This window comes from Protomyces lactucae-debilis (genome assembly GCF_002105105.1).
Source record: "Protomyces lactucae-debilis strain 12-1054 chromosome Unknown BCR37scaffold_22, whole genome shotgun sequence".
Lineage (NCBI taxonomy): Eukaryota > Fungi > Ascomycota > Taphrinomycetes > Taphrinales > Protomycetaceae > Protomyces > Protomyces lactucae-debilis.
Genome location: NW_024468014.1, coordinates 138,152 through 154,151, shown reverse-complemented (window position 1 = coordinate 154,151; position 16,000 = coordinate 138,152). Strand labels below are relative to the sequence as shown.

Below are 16,000 nucleotides of genomic sequence, written 5' to 3'. Positions count from 1 at the left end.
GATAGGCATCGGCAAGAACTATGAGATCATAAGGTCTTCTACATAGCATCCACTTCGATGTCACTTCACTGAAGAAACAACAAGTCTTGGCATGCATATGGCTTCTGCATCTGCGAAGACAATCACTTCCAATTCGATACATCAGCTCCAGGGGCAAATCATCGTTCTCCTTTCAGATATTGAAATCAAAACTTGCTATTTGACCGCGCAGGCGAGTCATTTGATTTCTACGTGTCAAGTAGCCGGAATCAACGACGCATGCTGAGCTCAGAACTTGGCCTTCGAAAGCGAGCAATCTTTTGCTTGGTTCATGTTGCAGAAATGAAATGGCAATTGCCAACTACTTCCCCTGACCCCTTTGCATCAGCTACAAGAGACTTCCCAATTCCAATTGATACACGTCAGCCGGCCTGTCCACTCTTCAAGCTGCCTCTCTCCCAGCCAAGGGCGTTCGCAACATACGACTACTGCCAGAACCCTTGCCTGCAATGCAGCTTATGAGGTCTGAACATACAGCTTGGATGTTGTGGGTCAGCTTCCTGATCGCGGCCTGCTCAATGCTCATATCCTTCCAAGAATTTTCCGCTGCAGAGGCCATGGAAACTGGATCAAGCTCAAGGATCACGAGCGCTGACGGCCCAGAAGAGCTTTCCTCCGGGGCCATTGCTAAGCGCGAGCATTGGTGGCCCATCACCGAGAAGGATCCCCGTTTGTGCTATGGTGCGACATTTCATCTGATTAGTATCGTGCCGCTGCCGGTTCAGGACGGCACATGCAGAACAACTCAAGAACACCATTCGAGACACGTCCCGTTACAATCATCTTCGTGTGAAGTCGAATGTAAAAACTTTGGGAGCTCATATTGGAAACAACTCGACGATAAAGCTCGCGGTAAGGGATGCATCCAATCATTCATTGAAAAGGTCGATGTGAAGCCTGAATTACAAGCTTCTTCCATGCCCGCAAATCTTTGCTCGTCGACTTGTACTTGCAGTCTGGCCATCACCATTCCGCACATCCGTATGCCTAAGGGCAGGGTCTTCAAGAAAGATGTTCAATTTTCGCCAAAGGTTTCATTGGAAAGGTGGCTCAAATATGGATTAATCACATTCAGCGGAGTGCAAACGAGAAGCTGCCATCCAGAAAATGTTGCTGGAACGTTGATCCTAAACTTGCAGGGACTACATCATGCTCAATCCGATGGTTTCGACGTCGTATATGAGATGGTGCATTGCCCTCCTTTCTTGAAGGACAAGTGTGATATGCCTAAGTGCGGGGAAAAACGTGGTCATTATCGCAGACCAGGATGTCCAGCGCCCGTTCCAGTGAAATCACTGAGACAAGCTTCATCAAGCCAACAATATGATGAAGGGCTTTGTCAAACTCCGCAGCAGTTCTTTGAAAACCCTACATTCACTATGCTTGATGAGAATGGGTTGCCATATGTACCTCTTGAGGCATATCCACCAGGAGAGACATTTGACGGATGTCCACAGATGACGGACCAAGAGATTGAAGAGTGCTTCAACTCCTACTGGAATAGGGCCCCACTTGATGCAGGTGGTCAGTCGTCGGGGCACAATGGGCATCCAGGGTCGGCTCAGTCATCTGCAGCTGGGCAGCATGCACAACAATGGCAAGAGCAATCATCTGGACCAGGTGGGCAACAGTGGGAAAGCCGAAGCGGTACAAGTTCAGCAACACAGCCCTCGACAGAAACGGGTCATGGCTTGACTCAAGACGAAATAGAGCAAATGAAACAGCAGCCGAATTGGCAAGACTCCTTAGGGACAGACTCCATCAAGGAGCAGTATCTTTACGACTTCATGTGATGAAGGTCGGCTCACTAGACTGGCCTACGCGGCATACATTGCCATATTTGCGACACGCAGCCTTGTCGCCTCAATCAGATTCTTTTTACCAACTCTTTAGTTTTGATATCCCAGCCGTATTTTATCCTTTAGAACTTCATCTTTGCGAACACGAGTATGCGATTAGGAGCTAGAAAGCTCACTGTGATGTCAGGTGAGTGCTGCATACATACGCGTTGGCAGTACCTGCAGTCGATGTCAAATATGGTTTCAACAAGGAGCAGCAACGATCGTGAGTGGATTCTCGAAGCATTTAGCAAGTAAAAGTAGAGCGCTAGAAGGAATAAAGAAGTCAAGCAGTAGCAGGAGGGCGCGCTTCCTCATTTGCTTGTAAATTCGAGCCAGTCATGATGCGAGAACCTGTACGGCGCAAAGAAGGCCTCGATGGTGAAGTGTGCAACTCACGAGCAGGTGCCGTGGCTCCGCGAGTGATCAAGTCTCGCTCAATGAGTGCTTCATCAGCTTCATCGTCCTCCCGGCCTGATCGCTCTGCTACCAGCGAATTATGTGCAGGATCGAAGGTATCGAAACTGGACTGACACATGGCGGGCAGTACATGTTGTGTAGTGACTCAATTGGCGAATTGATTGATGACTGAGCTCGTATCGACTACACCGCTGGTTGAACGCTTCTCAGGCGATGCAGGAGGGAGGGATTCGGCGTATGTCACGCGTTAGACGTCGTTTGCCAGTAGCAATGCAGATGACCCTCTGAGTCGTGATTGCGAGCTTCCTAGCCACTGCGACGGATAAGGTAACGCATCTTTTGCCGTTCGCTTCTCTCCTCACTCGACTTCTTCTCGTCTCTGCCGTGCACCGTGCAACAAGCCTTTGGCGTACAATGACCCATGCGAGACCCAGTGCAAGAGCATAGCAATGGCAACAAGACTAGAACTGACTTCAATGGAAATGCCAGTCCTTTCATCGTTGTGTAAGCTGCAGAACGACTGGCGACACTGGCTCCGGATGTCGATCATGGATGAAGCAAAGACTAAGCAGCGGTCATGGGGATCGCAGGAGGAGCCTTGAGCGGAACAAGGAACTGCAGATGCGCATGCTTGCAGTCGAGCCCGTATGGACAGAAGCCCGTCAAGTAGCACATACATGGCTCGCGACGAATATGTTTACGCTTGCAGTCGGGACCAAGAGGGCAGTAGCCTAGTTTGTACCAGTCGCAGACACCGTTACGTGAGCCTAGCGCAGGATGAGCATACAAACAGTCTTCTGCATTGCCACAGGTCCCTTGCTCCTTCCACTGCTTGCATTCTTGGACGTGTCGCATGTTGTACTCGTGCAGGAACTCACAAGCGTCGGCTTTCTTGCATAGACCACGCAGCCAGTGCTTGCAGACAACAGAGTTGAGCCGGCCTTGCTGAGCGTGCGCAGAGGTATTGATGTGCTTGTCTGGACACGCTGGGCCGTTGGGACAGGTGCCGCTTTGGCGAAAAGAGAGGCATATTGGGCGGCGGACAGCGACTTCGAAGCGGTGTTGCGTGCACAAGAAGCCGTCAAAGGCGAATGTATGATGCGCAAAGTCTGGCTGGATGTTGACTGTTCTCTCGCCCGTCTTGGCCATGCCTCCGCCTCGCGCCTTGTGCAGCTTTGCTCTTGTGTGTGTTGTTCCTGCAGCTGGTATTAACATTCACATTCACGACCGAACCATCCTCATATACTACATGTGCTAGTGGCTAGTCTGAATGTCTCTTCATCTATGAGGATACTCCTTGCTTGTATACCAACACCAGCTCGCCAGATTTCTACAGATGCTGCTCAGATGAGTGAGCCCATCATGGCTTTCAAGCAGTCGCTGGCCATAACCGCGTCGCGGTTCAAGCTACAGCATAGCTAGAGGGATAAAGATGACGGGACTACTCAAGCAGATGCGCCTACTGCCATTGCGCGGCCCGAAAAGATAGCGAGCCAGCTAGCGAGCAGGCCGATTTTCAAAGTGTTTGAGTTGTACGTCAAACATAATTAGTCGCTTCCTTTACGCCTGGTTTCGAGGATGAAGCGACAAGATCAGCTGCACGCTCCTTCAAATCTTCTGCACACTTGTGTTTGAAGGCTTGGATCAAGCTTTTTCGTAGCATCTACTTTGATGTTTCCCTCACTGGAGAAATGACAAGTCTTGGCATGGCCCCTGCATCTGCAAAAAAAACCATTCCCAATTCGACATCTCAGTCCCAGGGGCAAATTGTTCTCGTCCTTGTAACCATGATCACATCTTGCTATTTGACCGCGCATGCGAAAACTGTGATCGGTACGTATCAAATAGTCGGACATCTACAAACCGCTGTGAGCTCAGAACTTGGCCTTCGAAGCCGGCAACTTTTTGCTTGGTTCGTGTTGCAAAACTGTCACGTTCATTCGCTTTCCTGACCTCTGTGTACCAGCTGCAGGAGACTTCTCTTTTCCCAAAATTACACGTCAGCCAGTCCAGTCACTCTTTAAGCGGCCCTTTCCTCAATTATAAGGGTATTCACTCCATACGACTACCGCCAGAAAAGGTTTGCCTGCAATGCAGCATGTGGGGACTAGACAGACCGTTTGGATGTTGTGGGCCAGCTTGCTGATCGGAGCCTGCTCAATCCTCACATCCTTCCTTTATGTCCAACAATCTGCCGTTGCAGAGGCTATGGAAACCGGATCAAGCTCAAGCTTTACATTTCCTCACAACCAAACTCAACCGGACAGCGAGGCAACTCCATCAGACGATGATCTTCGACAGAAAGTGTGGCTCCTTGCGGAAGATCGTCTTTGCTATGGGGCGACATTTTATCTATCCGTTTCATTTCCACTGCCGGATCAGGACGGCACATGCGGACCATGGCTGGATCCCAATCTGATGCTTTCTCTATCCCAAGTGTCTTGCCAAATCGCATGTGAAAAAGGTAGGAAGGCATACGCAACCGATCTGCTCTCAAGAGCTATAGCTAGCGGGTTGATGGGCCCGACACGATGCATCAAATGGATGGATGGAAGGGTGAAATTCATGGCTCAAGCTTCTTTCCTGCCTAAAAATCTTTGCTCATGGACTTGTAGGTGCACATTAGCTGTCTACGCTTCGCATATTTGGATGCCCATGGCCACGAATCAAGAAGGGCAAAAAGTTGAGGTTTCGCCATATGTTTCGATGTTCATCTGGGACAAAGCTGAAGAACTTAAGGGCAGTCTCGCGAGCATTGATTGCCTCCCAGGACGTGTCGGAAGTACCTTGATATTACCATTGCCGAAACCATTTCAGTTCCTGTTTCACGGTCACAAAATCGTGTACGAGCGTGTGCAATGCCCTTCAGATGATAAAAAGTGTTACTGCAAAGACCCAAACAAATCTCATGTTCGCAAAATCACATGTCCATTGCCAGTTCCAGTGAATTCACTGAGACAACCTTCATCAAGCCAACAATATGATGAAGGGCTCTGTCAGACCCAGCAGCAGTTTTTCGAAAATCCTGCACTCAGTATGAGTGACAAAAATGGGTTGCCATACGTACCGCCCGGGGCATATCTACTAGCAGGGCAGACGGAACACTGTTCACCGCTGACGCTGGCCGAAATGCAAGCATGTCGCATGCGATACCCGGGTTGGGAGCCTTCTCACGCAGCTGTTCACTGGTCGGGGCAAAATGGTCATTCAGGGTCAGCCCAGTCATCTTGTAACGAACACGCAGCCTTAAACCTCGCATCCGACTTTCCCGCACCACATGCTCTAGCAACTCATCGCGGCTCTTCTACCTTCCGCCATTCAACGACGCTTATCACCTCAGCACGTTGCCTATCGTCCCGCGCCTAGCTCCTCGCTTCCGGCAACGCTCTGTCACGTTGTCCTTACTCGCTCTCTTACTCGTCGACGACGTCTACCACGTCGTCCCTTATTCTGTCTCTTCCTTATCTCGCAGCTCGGACATCTCCACTGGGCTCATGCAATCTCGCTTCCCCTCTTCTTTCACTGTTCACCTGCTGAGAGTCGGCTCCCGTGGGCTCCATCCCCATCATCGCCATCCGCTCTCATGCTGGTACCTGGTAGACATAAGTAGGCAGCCTTCCGCTGTCTTGTTGCTTAGTTTACAATTTCTATTCTTGTCCCCTACATCTCGCCCAAGTCCTGTCTTCAGCACAAGCATTCGTCCTGTCCTGTTCGCCCTTCGTCACACATCTGCAGCTGGGCAAAATGCACATCAATGGCAAGAGCAATCATCTGAACCAGGTGGGCAACAGTGGGAAAGCCGAGGCGGTACAAGTCCAGCAACACAACACGCGGCAGAAGTAGCTTATGGTTACAGTCAAACGGACATGGATCTTGATATGGTGAACAACCCCTTGCCGGAGGTTGGCGACCCCGGTGACCAGGACCAGGTTATCTGGGCATTCATCTGATGACGGGCGGCTCACTAGCTTGACTCATACGCGGCATTCATTGCCATTCTTGCGACAGGCAGCCTTTTCGCCTCAATCAGATTTTTTCTCTTAACCAACTCTTTAGTTTGAATATCCCAGCCGTATCTTACCCTTTCAAACTTCACCTTTGAAAATGCAAATATCCGGCTAAGAGCCAGAAAGCTTGCTGTGATGTCAAGTGAGTACTGCATAGATATGCGTTGACAGTATCTGCAGTCAATGTCAAATATGGTTTCAACAAGGCGCAGCAAGAATCGTGAGTGATTCTTGAAGCATTTAGCAAGTTAAAGTAGAGCGCTAGATGGAATAAAGTAGTCAAGCAGTAGCAAGAGGGCGCGCTTCCTCATTGCTTGTAAATTCGAGCCAGTCATGATGCGAGAACCTGTACGGCGCAAAGAAGGCCTCGATGGTGAAGTGCGCGATTCACGAGCAGGTGCCGTGGCTCCGCGAGACATCAAGTCTCGCTCAATGGGTGATTCATCAGCTTCATCGTCCTCCCGGCCTGATCGCTCTTCCACCAACAGACTGCGTGCAAGGTTGGAAGTACCCAGTCTGAGTTGAATCATGGCAGGCTGTACACCTTGTGTAGTGACTCAATTTGCGGATTGAACAATAGCTGGACTAGTATCGACCACGCCGCTGATTGCATAGACCACGCAGCCAGTGCTTGCAGACGACAGAGTTGAGCCGGCCTTGTTGAGCGTGCGCAGAGGCATTGATGTGCTTGTCTGGACACGCTGGGCCATTGGGACAGGTGCCGCTTTGGCGAAAAGAGAGGCATATTGGGCGGCGGACAGCTACGTCGAAGCGGTGTTGCGTGCGCAGGAAGCCGTCAAAGGCGGATTTATGATGCACAAAGTCTGACTGGATGTGGACTGATCTCCCGCCCGTCTTGGCTATGCCTCCGCCGCGCGCCTCGTGTAGCTTTCATCTTGTGTGTGTTGTTCCAGGTCAATGTTCACATTCACGACCAAACCATCCTCATATACTACGTGTGCCAGTGGCTGGTGCTGGGCATCTGCTTCTCTATGCTCCTCTAGTCGTCTTTCAATCAAAAACGATACTCCCTGCTTGTCTACCAACACCAGCTCGCTAGATTCCTGCAGATGCTGCTCAAATGAGTGAACCCACCGTCGCCTTCAAGAAGTCGCGGCCCAAGACAGCGTCGCGGCTCAAGCTACAGCATAGCTACAGAGATGAAGATGACGAGTCTGCTCAAGAAGATGCATCATCTTCCATTGTGCGGCCCAAAAAGGTGACGAGCCAGCTAGCGAGTAGGTCGACCTTCAAAAGTGCTTTGAGTCGCAGTCGTCAGACAGAGTCAGCCGCTTCCTCTGCGCTCGTCTCTGAGGATGAGGCGTCAAGACCAGCTGCACGGTCTATCTACTCTTCTGATTACTTATCAGATTTGCAAAAGTCCACACCCCGGACACCCGATGAGTTCCGAGTGGATTCAGGTACAACGCTTTCTATGGCGATTGATGCAGCAGATGTGCACAGTAGCGCGATACTGGATGCATATGGCATAGAGCAGCTGATGCGGCAGCGGGAGAAGCCAGCGGACACACCTGATGGGTTCATTGCAGTTGACAATCACGTCAATCGTCTACAAAGTTGTATTAGGGCTGGAGATGCCGATGCTTCCTACGACGACGAAGGACAATCATGCATCCTGTTTGGTGCTGCTGAAGCATCCGTGCATGATCGTCTTCGCAAAACGCAAATCGAAGATGCCCTCGACACACTGCAAGACACTGTGGACGTAGACCAACGAAAGTCTGCGAAGCCTGCCATCACTTTTCTGAGTGGTTCTGATGCAAGTAGCAGTGATGAGGATGATGCAGCTTGGGAAGCGACGCAGATCAAAAAAGCAACCATCCATCGAATCTCTGATCTCGCCGGCCTCTCCACGCCCAATGGCCCTGCACTATTGACGGGCGATGAGCCAAGTATGTCATCGTCGGGCCTGCTGCAAAACACCAATGCAGCGGGCGTCCGTGTGTTCCAAGGTCCACCTGTACCCACATTCACACCGCTTGCTACGTTTCCTCAAATGCTCTCGGCCATGCAGGCCAAGCTTGCGCAAACACGCACACGCTTGCAGACACAGGAGCAGCAACTCACTGAGCTTGAGCAGGAAGCAGCAGGCATTCGTGAAGAGGAGGCGATTATCAAGGGCAAACTGGGGCAAGCTTCTGTAGATTACCAACGACTACGTTTGGAGGTTGGAGGATTGGATGCAATGCATATGTAGACACGACTTATGAAGGAGCAACAGCAGACTCTGTTTGAATTTGGCCACACTCGTCCGTTCGTGATGTTGCTGCTGCGATATCATTGGACTTGAAAAGTCCCTTGCATTCAATACAGATCCCTCGACGCTTCTGATCTCTGCTTTGCACTTCTTCTGAATGCCCTTGTCTGTACTGTCATGCGCTCCAGGAGCCGCATAAGTCCGCTGGTAGGCCATTTGATTCAAGCTGTCGAGATACTCTTTGAATGCTGCACTGCATAGTAACAGTCCGCTGTATGCATCGGCCTCGCCATTGCTGCTCATGGTCGATATCGACGTCGTGAGTTGCGTCAATGTGGCATCCGATTCCACCGTCTCGCTCTTCTTTGCATCGTCAACATACACCTCTTTCGCACTTGTCCCTGGTACTTCCTCGCCAGTCTGAGGATAGCTGTGAACGAGCAAATTGTGTCTTGTATCCACCACAACACCGCCTGCTCTTGTCGACTCATGTTGACACCCCTCTCTGTACGCTCCACAAAGCCAGCCACAAGGTCTCCTACATGTGCAGTCTGTGCACGACGCGCAGCTAGGATCCTTGTCAGAATCGGAGGACGTGCGAGGCGTGCATCGAGGGATTCGGCGCGCTGTGATGAATGGGATGGGTAGTTCGATTGATGCATTCAGGGCATCCTGCGCAAGGATAAGAGGTTGCCGCCGCTTGCTGCCCATCACTGGGCTCCTGAAGATGCACAGTAGAAGAAAGCGATCGAGGTTGAGGTCGGTCATTGACTGCGGAGCTCAGGAGTTGATTTAGTCATCCTTTCAACAGTTAATAAAGTACAACATCTGCAACTGTCGACATCTGCCTTTCGCGATGACTTGACGACAGACAATAGCAAGCCATCATCATATCAGGATGCCTCGAGGTTGTTCATAGCATCTACTTCGATAGCTCCTCCCTAAGATGTCACAAGTCTTGGCATGCATATGATTTCTGCTACAGCAAAGAAAATCATTTCCAATGCGAGACATCAGCCTTAGGGGCAATTTACTTTTCTTCGTTCAAAGACAATGAAAACTTGCTATTTGACCGCGCAGGCGAGCAATACGGTTTATACGTTTCAAGTGGCCGAATATCGACAAATAGTTGTGAGCCCAGAACTTGGCCTTTGAAAGCGGGCAATCTTTTGCTTGGTTCATGTCGCAAAAAGAAGATGACAATGCCCAATCACTTCCCCTGACCCCTTCGCACCAGCTGCAGGAGAGTTTGATTCCCAAACGATACACGTCAGCAGGTCCGGTCACTTCTTCCATGGCCTTTCTCCCAGTCAGCACTGACTCAGCAGGGTGTCCGCAACATACGAGGACGGCCCGCAGAAATCTTGCCAGCGACTGAGCATATCAGGTCAGACAGGTCTCTCGGATGTTGAGGGTCAGCTTGCTGATCGAGGCCTGCTCAATCCTCACATCTTTTCACTATTTCCAGGGATATGCAGCTGTAGATGCAAAGGATCCTGAGTTAGGCCCAGAAGTGACGTGCGTTGAGGACTTAGCTACGAAACACACTGGGCGGTTGTCCTTCGACAAGGATTTTTGGGCCCTTTCTGATATCCGTACTTGCTATGGTGCGACGTTCCATCTGCTTGGTATCAGCCCTTTGCCGAGTCAAGACAGCGCATGCACGACATCGCAAGGCACCAATTCGAAGCCCGTCACACACCAAGAGTCGTGCGAAACCGAATGTAAACAGTTCGAGCACGCTCACAAAGTAACTCTCGATCGCAAAGCTCGCGTAGCGGCGGGGAAGGCAGGAAAATGCATCAGATCAATGGTTGGAACGGTTGTTGTGACGAGTAAAGCTTCCCCCTTGCCCAAAAACCCTTGCACAATGGCTTGTACTTGCGAGATGGCTGTCACTATCCCGCGTATCCTTATGCCCTTAGGCTCTGACTCCGAAGGAAAGCTTGAAGTTTCGCCGTGTATTCCAAGGAATAAGTGGCAAGACACATTAGTACGGATCCCACGTGGGCTAAGCTGCGAGCCAAAAGATGTTGGAAAGATCTTGGTCTCTGAAGTTGTCCCGAGAAAATGGGAACTTCAGGTCAAGCGTATCGAAGTCGCAAATGAGAGGGAGACTTGCCTTCCACTTGTTCGCCCTGCCGAAGAGGATATGTGTAAGTGCAGCGAAAAGTCTCCTCTTCGCAGACCAATTTGTCCAGCGCCGGTTTCAGTGAATTCACTGAGGCAACCTTCATCAAGCCAACAATATGATGATGGGCTCTGTCAGACCCAGCAGCAGTTCTTCGAAAACTCTGCGCTCAGTATGAGTGACTGGACCGGGTTGCCATATGTACCTTATGAGGCATATCCACCAGTATGGCCGATGGGGGAATGTCCAGAGCTGTCACAGGCTGAAATGGAAGCATGTCGCATGGTTTGGGATTCTGATGATGCAGATGGTCAGTCGACGGGGCAAAATGGGCATTCGGGGTCGGCTCAGCTGTCATCTGCAGCTGGGCAAAATGCACATCAATGGCAAGAGCCATCATCTGGACCAGGTGGACAACAGTGGGGAAACCGAGGCGGTACAAGTTCAGTAACACAGCCCTCAACAGAAGGACGTCATCGTTTGACTGACGACGAAATGGAGCAATTGAAGCAGCAAACACACTGGCAAGACTCCTTAGGGACCGACAGAGACCCCTTCAAGGAGCAGTATCTTTACGACTTCATGTGATGAAGGTCGGCTCACTAGACTGGCCTACGCGGCATGCATTGCCATTCTTGCGACAAGCAGCCTTGACGCCTCAATCAGATTCTTTTTACCAACTCTTTAGTTTTGATATCCCAGTCGTATTTTATCCTTTAGAACTTCATCTTTGCAAATACAAATATGCGTTTAGGAGCTAGAAAGCTTGCTGTGATGTCAAGTGAGTGCTGCATAGATACGCGTTGGCAGTACATGCAGCAGAGGTCAAATATGATTTCAACAAGGAGCAGCAAGGATCGTGAGTGGATTTTTGAAGCATTTAGCAAGTAAAGTAGAGCGCTAGAAGAAATAGAGTAGTCAAGCAGTAGCAGGAGGGCGCGCTTCCTCATTTGCTTGTAACCTCGAACCAGTCAAGATGCGAGATCCTGTACGACGCAAGGATGGCCTCGATGGTGACGTGTGCGATTCACGAGCAGGTGCCGTGGCTCCGCGAGAGATCAAGTCTCGCTCAATGGGTGATTCATCAGCTTCATCGTCCTCCCAGCCTGATCGCTCTTCCACCAACGGACTGTGTGCAGGGTTGGAGGTACCCAGTCTGAACTGAATCATGGCGGGCCGTACACGCTGTGTAGTGACTTGATTGGCGGATTGAATAATGGCTGGGCTCGTATCGACCACGCCGCTGGTTGTACGCTTCTCAGGCGATGTATGAGCCAGCGATTCGGCGTATGACATGCGATAGACGTCGTCTGCCACAAAAAAGAGGGTATCCTTGTTCTCCTCGCGCAATACTGGGCCAAGACAGATGGGTAGCGATGCAGACGACTCTCTGGGTCGTGATTGCGAGCCTCCTAGCCACTGCGATGCATAGGTCGTTGCATCTTTTGCCGATTGCTTCTCCATTTCACTCGACTCCTCCTCCATCTCTGCTGTGCACCGTGCAACGCGCCTTTTGCGTACAATGAACCATGCAAGACCCAATGCGAGCAGCAAAGCAATGACAACGACACCAGCAATGGCTCCAATGGGAAAACCAGTCTTGTCTTTGCCAGCAAGAGCCGTGCTACCGCCAGACAAGGCAGCACAGGAGACCTTGGGACAGGCTTCGCAGGTTTGTGCAGACACGACACACATTTCGTTTGCGCTGCATTTGATGGTTGCGCAACTTGGAACGACGCATTGGCTGACGCAGTCCCGCTTTGCTAGGAAGGCGTTGACCGCCATTGCGTGAATGGAGCGGCTTTCGTGTTGAGATTGGCGCGTCTTCTCAGCGGCGGTTGCAGCCTTGAGAGGTGATTTGACGGCGCAGATGATGGACTGGTGCACAACAGATGCTACGACAGTCTGCGCACCTTGCCTCTGAGAGAAGGCCTCGAGCCTGATGCTTTTTGTATGGTATGGGGGTGTTGCGATGGCTCCTGCTGTGCTTGTTTGCGCTCTCAGTTCGCGACCTGAAATTTGGAAATCTCTCGAGCGCACGGAGCAGCAGCCTCGCATGGACGCGGCACCGACCTAGAACATCACGTCACGCTGTAGCTTGCTGTTTGTTGCGTGCCAAGACTTGGGGAATAGAGCTGTAACGCTGACTCTGAAGGCCCCGTGCTACAACTGATTTGGGACTGATCTGATTGCTACTAGCTACTGTTTCAATATGTCGACAACTCCCCTCACTGCTGCTCTGCTTATCGGTATACGAGACAGCAATCTATTCCAGGCTAACGTGATTCAGTGAGTGACACTTGTTCAAGAGACACCTCACAAGACAAATCTGGCCCAAAGCTCAAAGCTGTGCTCATCGAAGCATCTCCTCGTTGGCAGATTCAACACCTGGCCATCTGTGCAGATGAGATACCAGAGATCCAAAAGCACGTACGTGGATGGGCTGCTGATGGCATCAATCTTGTCATCGCTTCCGGTGGTACAGGCTTTGCAGAGCGTGACGTGACGCCTGAGGCCATCGAGCCAATCCTGACAAAACGAGCACCTGGCCTCGTTCATGCCATGTTTGCAGCAAGTCTTGAAATCACACCTCTCGCTGCCATGGCAAGACTCGTTGCTGGTGTGTGTGACAAGACGCTAGTTGTAACGATACCAGGAAGCCCTAAGGGTGCTGTGGAGAACTTGCAGGCTATTGTCAAGTTACTCCCGCATGCTTGTGATCTTGCTGCCAATACCGTTCAGTCACGCATGGTACATGCTCAAGGAACGGGCCCTATTGAACAACAAGCTGGCCTATCGCCAAGCTTTGTCAAAGATGAGGAGTCCGGCCATCGCTGTACTGGTCATCACGATCATGCATCCGATGCAGCACCATCAACGAATGACCCGCTTGCACCCGTCACGCGACGTCAACGACATTCACCATGGCCCATGATTTCTGTTGTTCAAGCACATCAAATCATCCTCGAACAGCAAATCACACAAGCTCACTTGCGAAAGGAGAATCGATCTTTCTATGATAAGTCCCTGGTCGGTAGTATTCTCGCCGAAGATGTCTATGCAGACGATGACGTTCCGGCATTTCGCGCGAGTATCGTGGACGGGTATGCCATTCAGGCCAAGCATGGACCAGGCGTGTATCGTGTCGCTGGTGTTGCCCATGCTGGTGATTCAGCTGACCAAGTGACGGACGGCAAGACGGTCGTTCGCATCACGACAGGTGCGCCGATTCCTGACGGTGCGGATGCGGTTGTCATGGTGGAAGATACCGAACTTGACAGTGCCTCTACACAAGGCGAAGAGACAACCGTCAAGATCAACGCCTTGGCGAACGTTGGCGAGAATGTGCGTGAAATTGGGTCAGACATCAAAAAGGGAGTTTTGATGTTGAGAGCTGGCACGACATTGACGACAACAGGCGGCGAGATTGGGCTGCTTGCTTCTGCAAGAGATGCAGAGACTGGCATCTCTGTATGGCGGAAAGCAGTCGTTGGCGTGATGAGTACTGGCAATGAGCTTGTTGAACCTGGTTCCAGCCAACCCCTCAATCCTGGTCAAGTGCGAGACTCGAATCGTGCTTCGTTGCTCGCGGCTGTTCGTGGCTACGGCTTTGATGCAGTTGATTTTGGCATTGTCGCCGACAAATTTGGTACACTCTCAGCAGCACTGAAGAAAGCAACAGATCAGGTCGACTTGCTCATCACAACGGGTGGTGTGAGCATGGGTGAGATGGATCTGTTGAAACCGACCTTGCAACGAGAACTCGGTGCAACACTGCATTTCGGTCGTGTAGCAATGAAGCCTGGCAAGCCCACAACATTTGCGACAGTACCGCATGATCATAAGCCATCGACATTGGTGTTTGCACTACCTGGCAATCCTGCGTCAGCGCTTGTGACGTTTCACTTGTTTGTGTTGCCTGCGCTGCGTCGTTTGAGCGGCTACCCAGAGCAGCAACTCCATCTTCCTCGCATTCCTATTTGTCTCGATGGACCTGTCGCGTTGGACGCACGACCAGAGTATCATCGTGTTGTCATCAGTGTGACACAAGCAGGCAAGTTGAAGGCCAGAAGCACAGGCGGTCAACGGAGTTCACGCGTGGGGAGTCTTGTCTGCAATGGATTCCTGTGTCTGCCGGCAAAAACGCCAGAAAAGGAGAAACTTGATGTGGGTGATACGGTGGAAGCTATGCTCTGTGGTGAGCTGCAGCTGTCTAAGGATTAGGTCTTGCTTTTCATAGTTGAATATTCACTATTTCCCCTGAATGGTTCGCTCGTTCGGTCTTCTCCGACATTTGCATCTCTTCACCCCAGACCGACACCTCAATAGCTAGAGACCACATGCCCAAGCCAATTGTTGTGGTTGGCAGTGTCAATGTTGACCTTGTTGCTCAGTGTAAACGTGCACCGGATGCAGGTGAGACGCTCTACGGCCGTGACTTCCACGCTGGAGTCGGCGGAAAGGGTCTGAATCAAGCTGCTGCCTGTGCATTGTTGAGCCAACCTGGTCCATTGGTACATATGGTCGCTTGCATTGGCAATGACCCATATGCTGCCATGTGTAGAGATGCTATGGCCAAGCTCCATATACAAATGGACCAGGTCCTCACTGAGGATACTGCTACAGGCATTGCCATGATTACTGTGGAAGACTCGGGAGACAACCGCATCCTCTACATCCCTGGAGCCAATGAACTTTTGTCTGTCAAGCATATTGACAAGGCTGCTGCTCTCATCAGAGAAGCAGCTGTGATTGTTTGTCAGCTCGAGTCGCCGATGGAGACTGTGCTGCATGCCCTTGCACTGGCACATGAAGCTGGTGTGCCTACGTTGCTCAATCCTGCACCAGTGCAAGCACTGCCACATTCGCTCTACAAGCAGCTGAGCTACCTCATTCCAAATGAAACAGAAGCGGCTTTGCTATCTGGCATGAAGGTAGAGACACCAGACGATGCCATTCGTGTTGGCGAGCACTTCCTTCGTCTTGGTGTGCAAGAAGCCGTGATAGTGACGCTCGGCGGGCAGGGATCTGTGGTCGTGACCAGAGATGGATCAACCCATGTACCCAGCAAGAAAGTCAAGGCTATTGATACGACTGCGTAAGGCCCTCCTGTACTCTTGTGATTACTGCTAACATCGCCCAGAGCTGGGGACTCCTTCATTGGCGGTGTCTGTACTCAACTTGCCCAGGGAAGGACATCCATGCAGCTGTACAGTATGGGACAGCAGTGGCTTCTATCACCGTGACACGCTCTGGTGCAAGCAGCTCTATCCCGTCGCTGTCTGAGGTAGAGAGAAGTATGCAGTGAAAATAGCCAAATATATGTGACTGCTTCTCCACCCCTTGT

The 16,000-nt window shown here is 51.1% G+C and overlaps 9 protein-coding genes across 9 annotated transcripts; 5 read left to right on the top strand and 4 right to left on the bottom strand.

Moving 5' to 3' along the window:
• Window positions 1-211: 211 nt before the first annotated feature.
• On the bottom strand, window positions 212-701 carry BCR37DRAFT_383311 (uncharacterized protein). Its single transcript, XM_040870034.1, has one exon. The coding sequence runs from the start codon at window positions 689-691 to the stop codon at window positions 422-424; it is 270 nt and encodes an 89-aa protein (XP_040722748.1). The 5' UTR covers window positions 692-701; the 3' UTR covers window positions 212-421.
• A 90-nt stretch (window positions 702-791) lies between these two features.
• Window positions 792-1,902, top strand: BCR37DRAFT_383310 (uncharacterized protein). The gene has a single exon (XM_040870033.1). It carries the CDS (start codon window positions 957-959, stop codon window positions 1,830-1,832), a length of 876 nt encoding a protein of 291 aa, XP_040722747.1. The 5' UTR covers window positions 792-956; the 3' UTR covers window positions 1,833-1,902.
• A 736-nt stretch (window positions 1,903-2,638) lies between these two features.
• Window positions 2,639-3,487, bottom strand: BCR37DRAFT_162720 (uncharacterized protein). Its single transcript, XM_040866183.1, has one exon. It carries the CDS (start codon window positions 3,444-3,446, stop codon window positions 2,862-2,864), a length of 585 nt encoding a protein of 194 aa, XP_040722746.1. The 5' UTR covers window positions 3,447-3,487; the 3' UTR covers window positions 2,639-2,861.
• A 3,898-nt stretch (window positions 3,488-7,385) lies between these two features.
• On the top strand, window positions 7,386-8,522 carry BCR37DRAFT_395205 (nineteen complex-related protein 2-domain-containing protein; the record flags this gene model as incomplete). Its single annotated transcript, XM_040871592.1, has 1 exon — window positions 7,386-8,522. The coding sequence occupies one exon, from the start codon at window positions 7,386-7,388 to the stop codon at window positions 8,520-8,522; it is 1,137 nt and encodes a 378-aa protein (XP_040722745.1).
• Window positions 8,523-8,564: 42 nt separating this feature from the next.
• Window positions 8,565-9,338, bottom strand: BCR37DRAFT_383300 (uncharacterized protein). Its single transcript, XM_040870032.1, has one exon. It carries the CDS (start codon window positions 9,182-9,184, stop codon window positions 8,852-8,854), a length of 333 nt encoding a protein of 110 aa, XP_040722744.1. The 5' UTR covers window positions 9,185-9,338; the 3' UTR covers window positions 8,565-8,851.
• A 928-nt stretch (window positions 9,339-10,266) lies between these two features.
• Window positions 10,267-11,376, top strand: BCR37DRAFT_383298 (uncharacterized protein). Its single transcript, XM_040870031.1, has one exon. It carries the CDS (start codon window positions 10,333-10,335, stop codon window positions 11,239-11,241), a length of 909 nt encoding a protein of 302 aa, XP_040722743.1. The 5' UTR covers window positions 10,267-10,332; the 3' UTR covers window positions 11,242-11,376.
• Window positions 11,377-11,460: 84 nt separating this feature from the next.
• On the bottom strand, window positions 11,461-12,830 carry BCR37DRAFT_383297 (uncharacterized protein). The gene has a single exon (XM_040870030.1). It carries the CDS (start codon window positions 12,709-12,711, stop codon window positions 11,572-11,574), a length of 1,140 nt encoding a protein of 379 aa, XP_040722742.1. The 5' UTR covers window positions 12,712-12,830; the 3' UTR covers window positions 11,461-11,571.
• BCR37DRAFT_400800 (MoaB/Mog domain-containing protein) lies at window positions 12,787-14,919 on the top strand. Its single transcript, XM_040871819.1, has 2 exons — window positions 12,787-12,902; window positions 12,944-14,919. Exons 1-2 carry the CDS (start codon window positions 12,866-12,868, stop codon window positions 14,875-14,877), a joined length of 1,971 nt encoding a protein of 656 aa, XP_040722741.1. The 5' UTR covers window positions 12,787-12,865; the 3' UTR covers window positions 14,878-14,919.
• Window positions 14,920-14,952: 33 nt separating this feature from the next.
• BCR37DRAFT_383293 (ribokinase) lies at window positions 14,953-15,996 on the top strand. The gene is made up of 3 exons (XM_040870029.1): window positions 14,953-15,751; window positions 15,797-15,821; window positions 15,848-15,996. The coding sequence occupies exons 1-3, from the start codon at window positions 14,994-14,996 to the stop codon at window positions 15,959-15,961; spliced, it is 897 nt and encodes a 298-aa protein (XP_040722740.1). The 5' UTR covers window positions 14,953-14,993; the 3' UTR covers window positions 15,962-15,996.
• The last annotated feature ends 4 nt before the right edge of the window (window positions 15,997-16,000 follow it).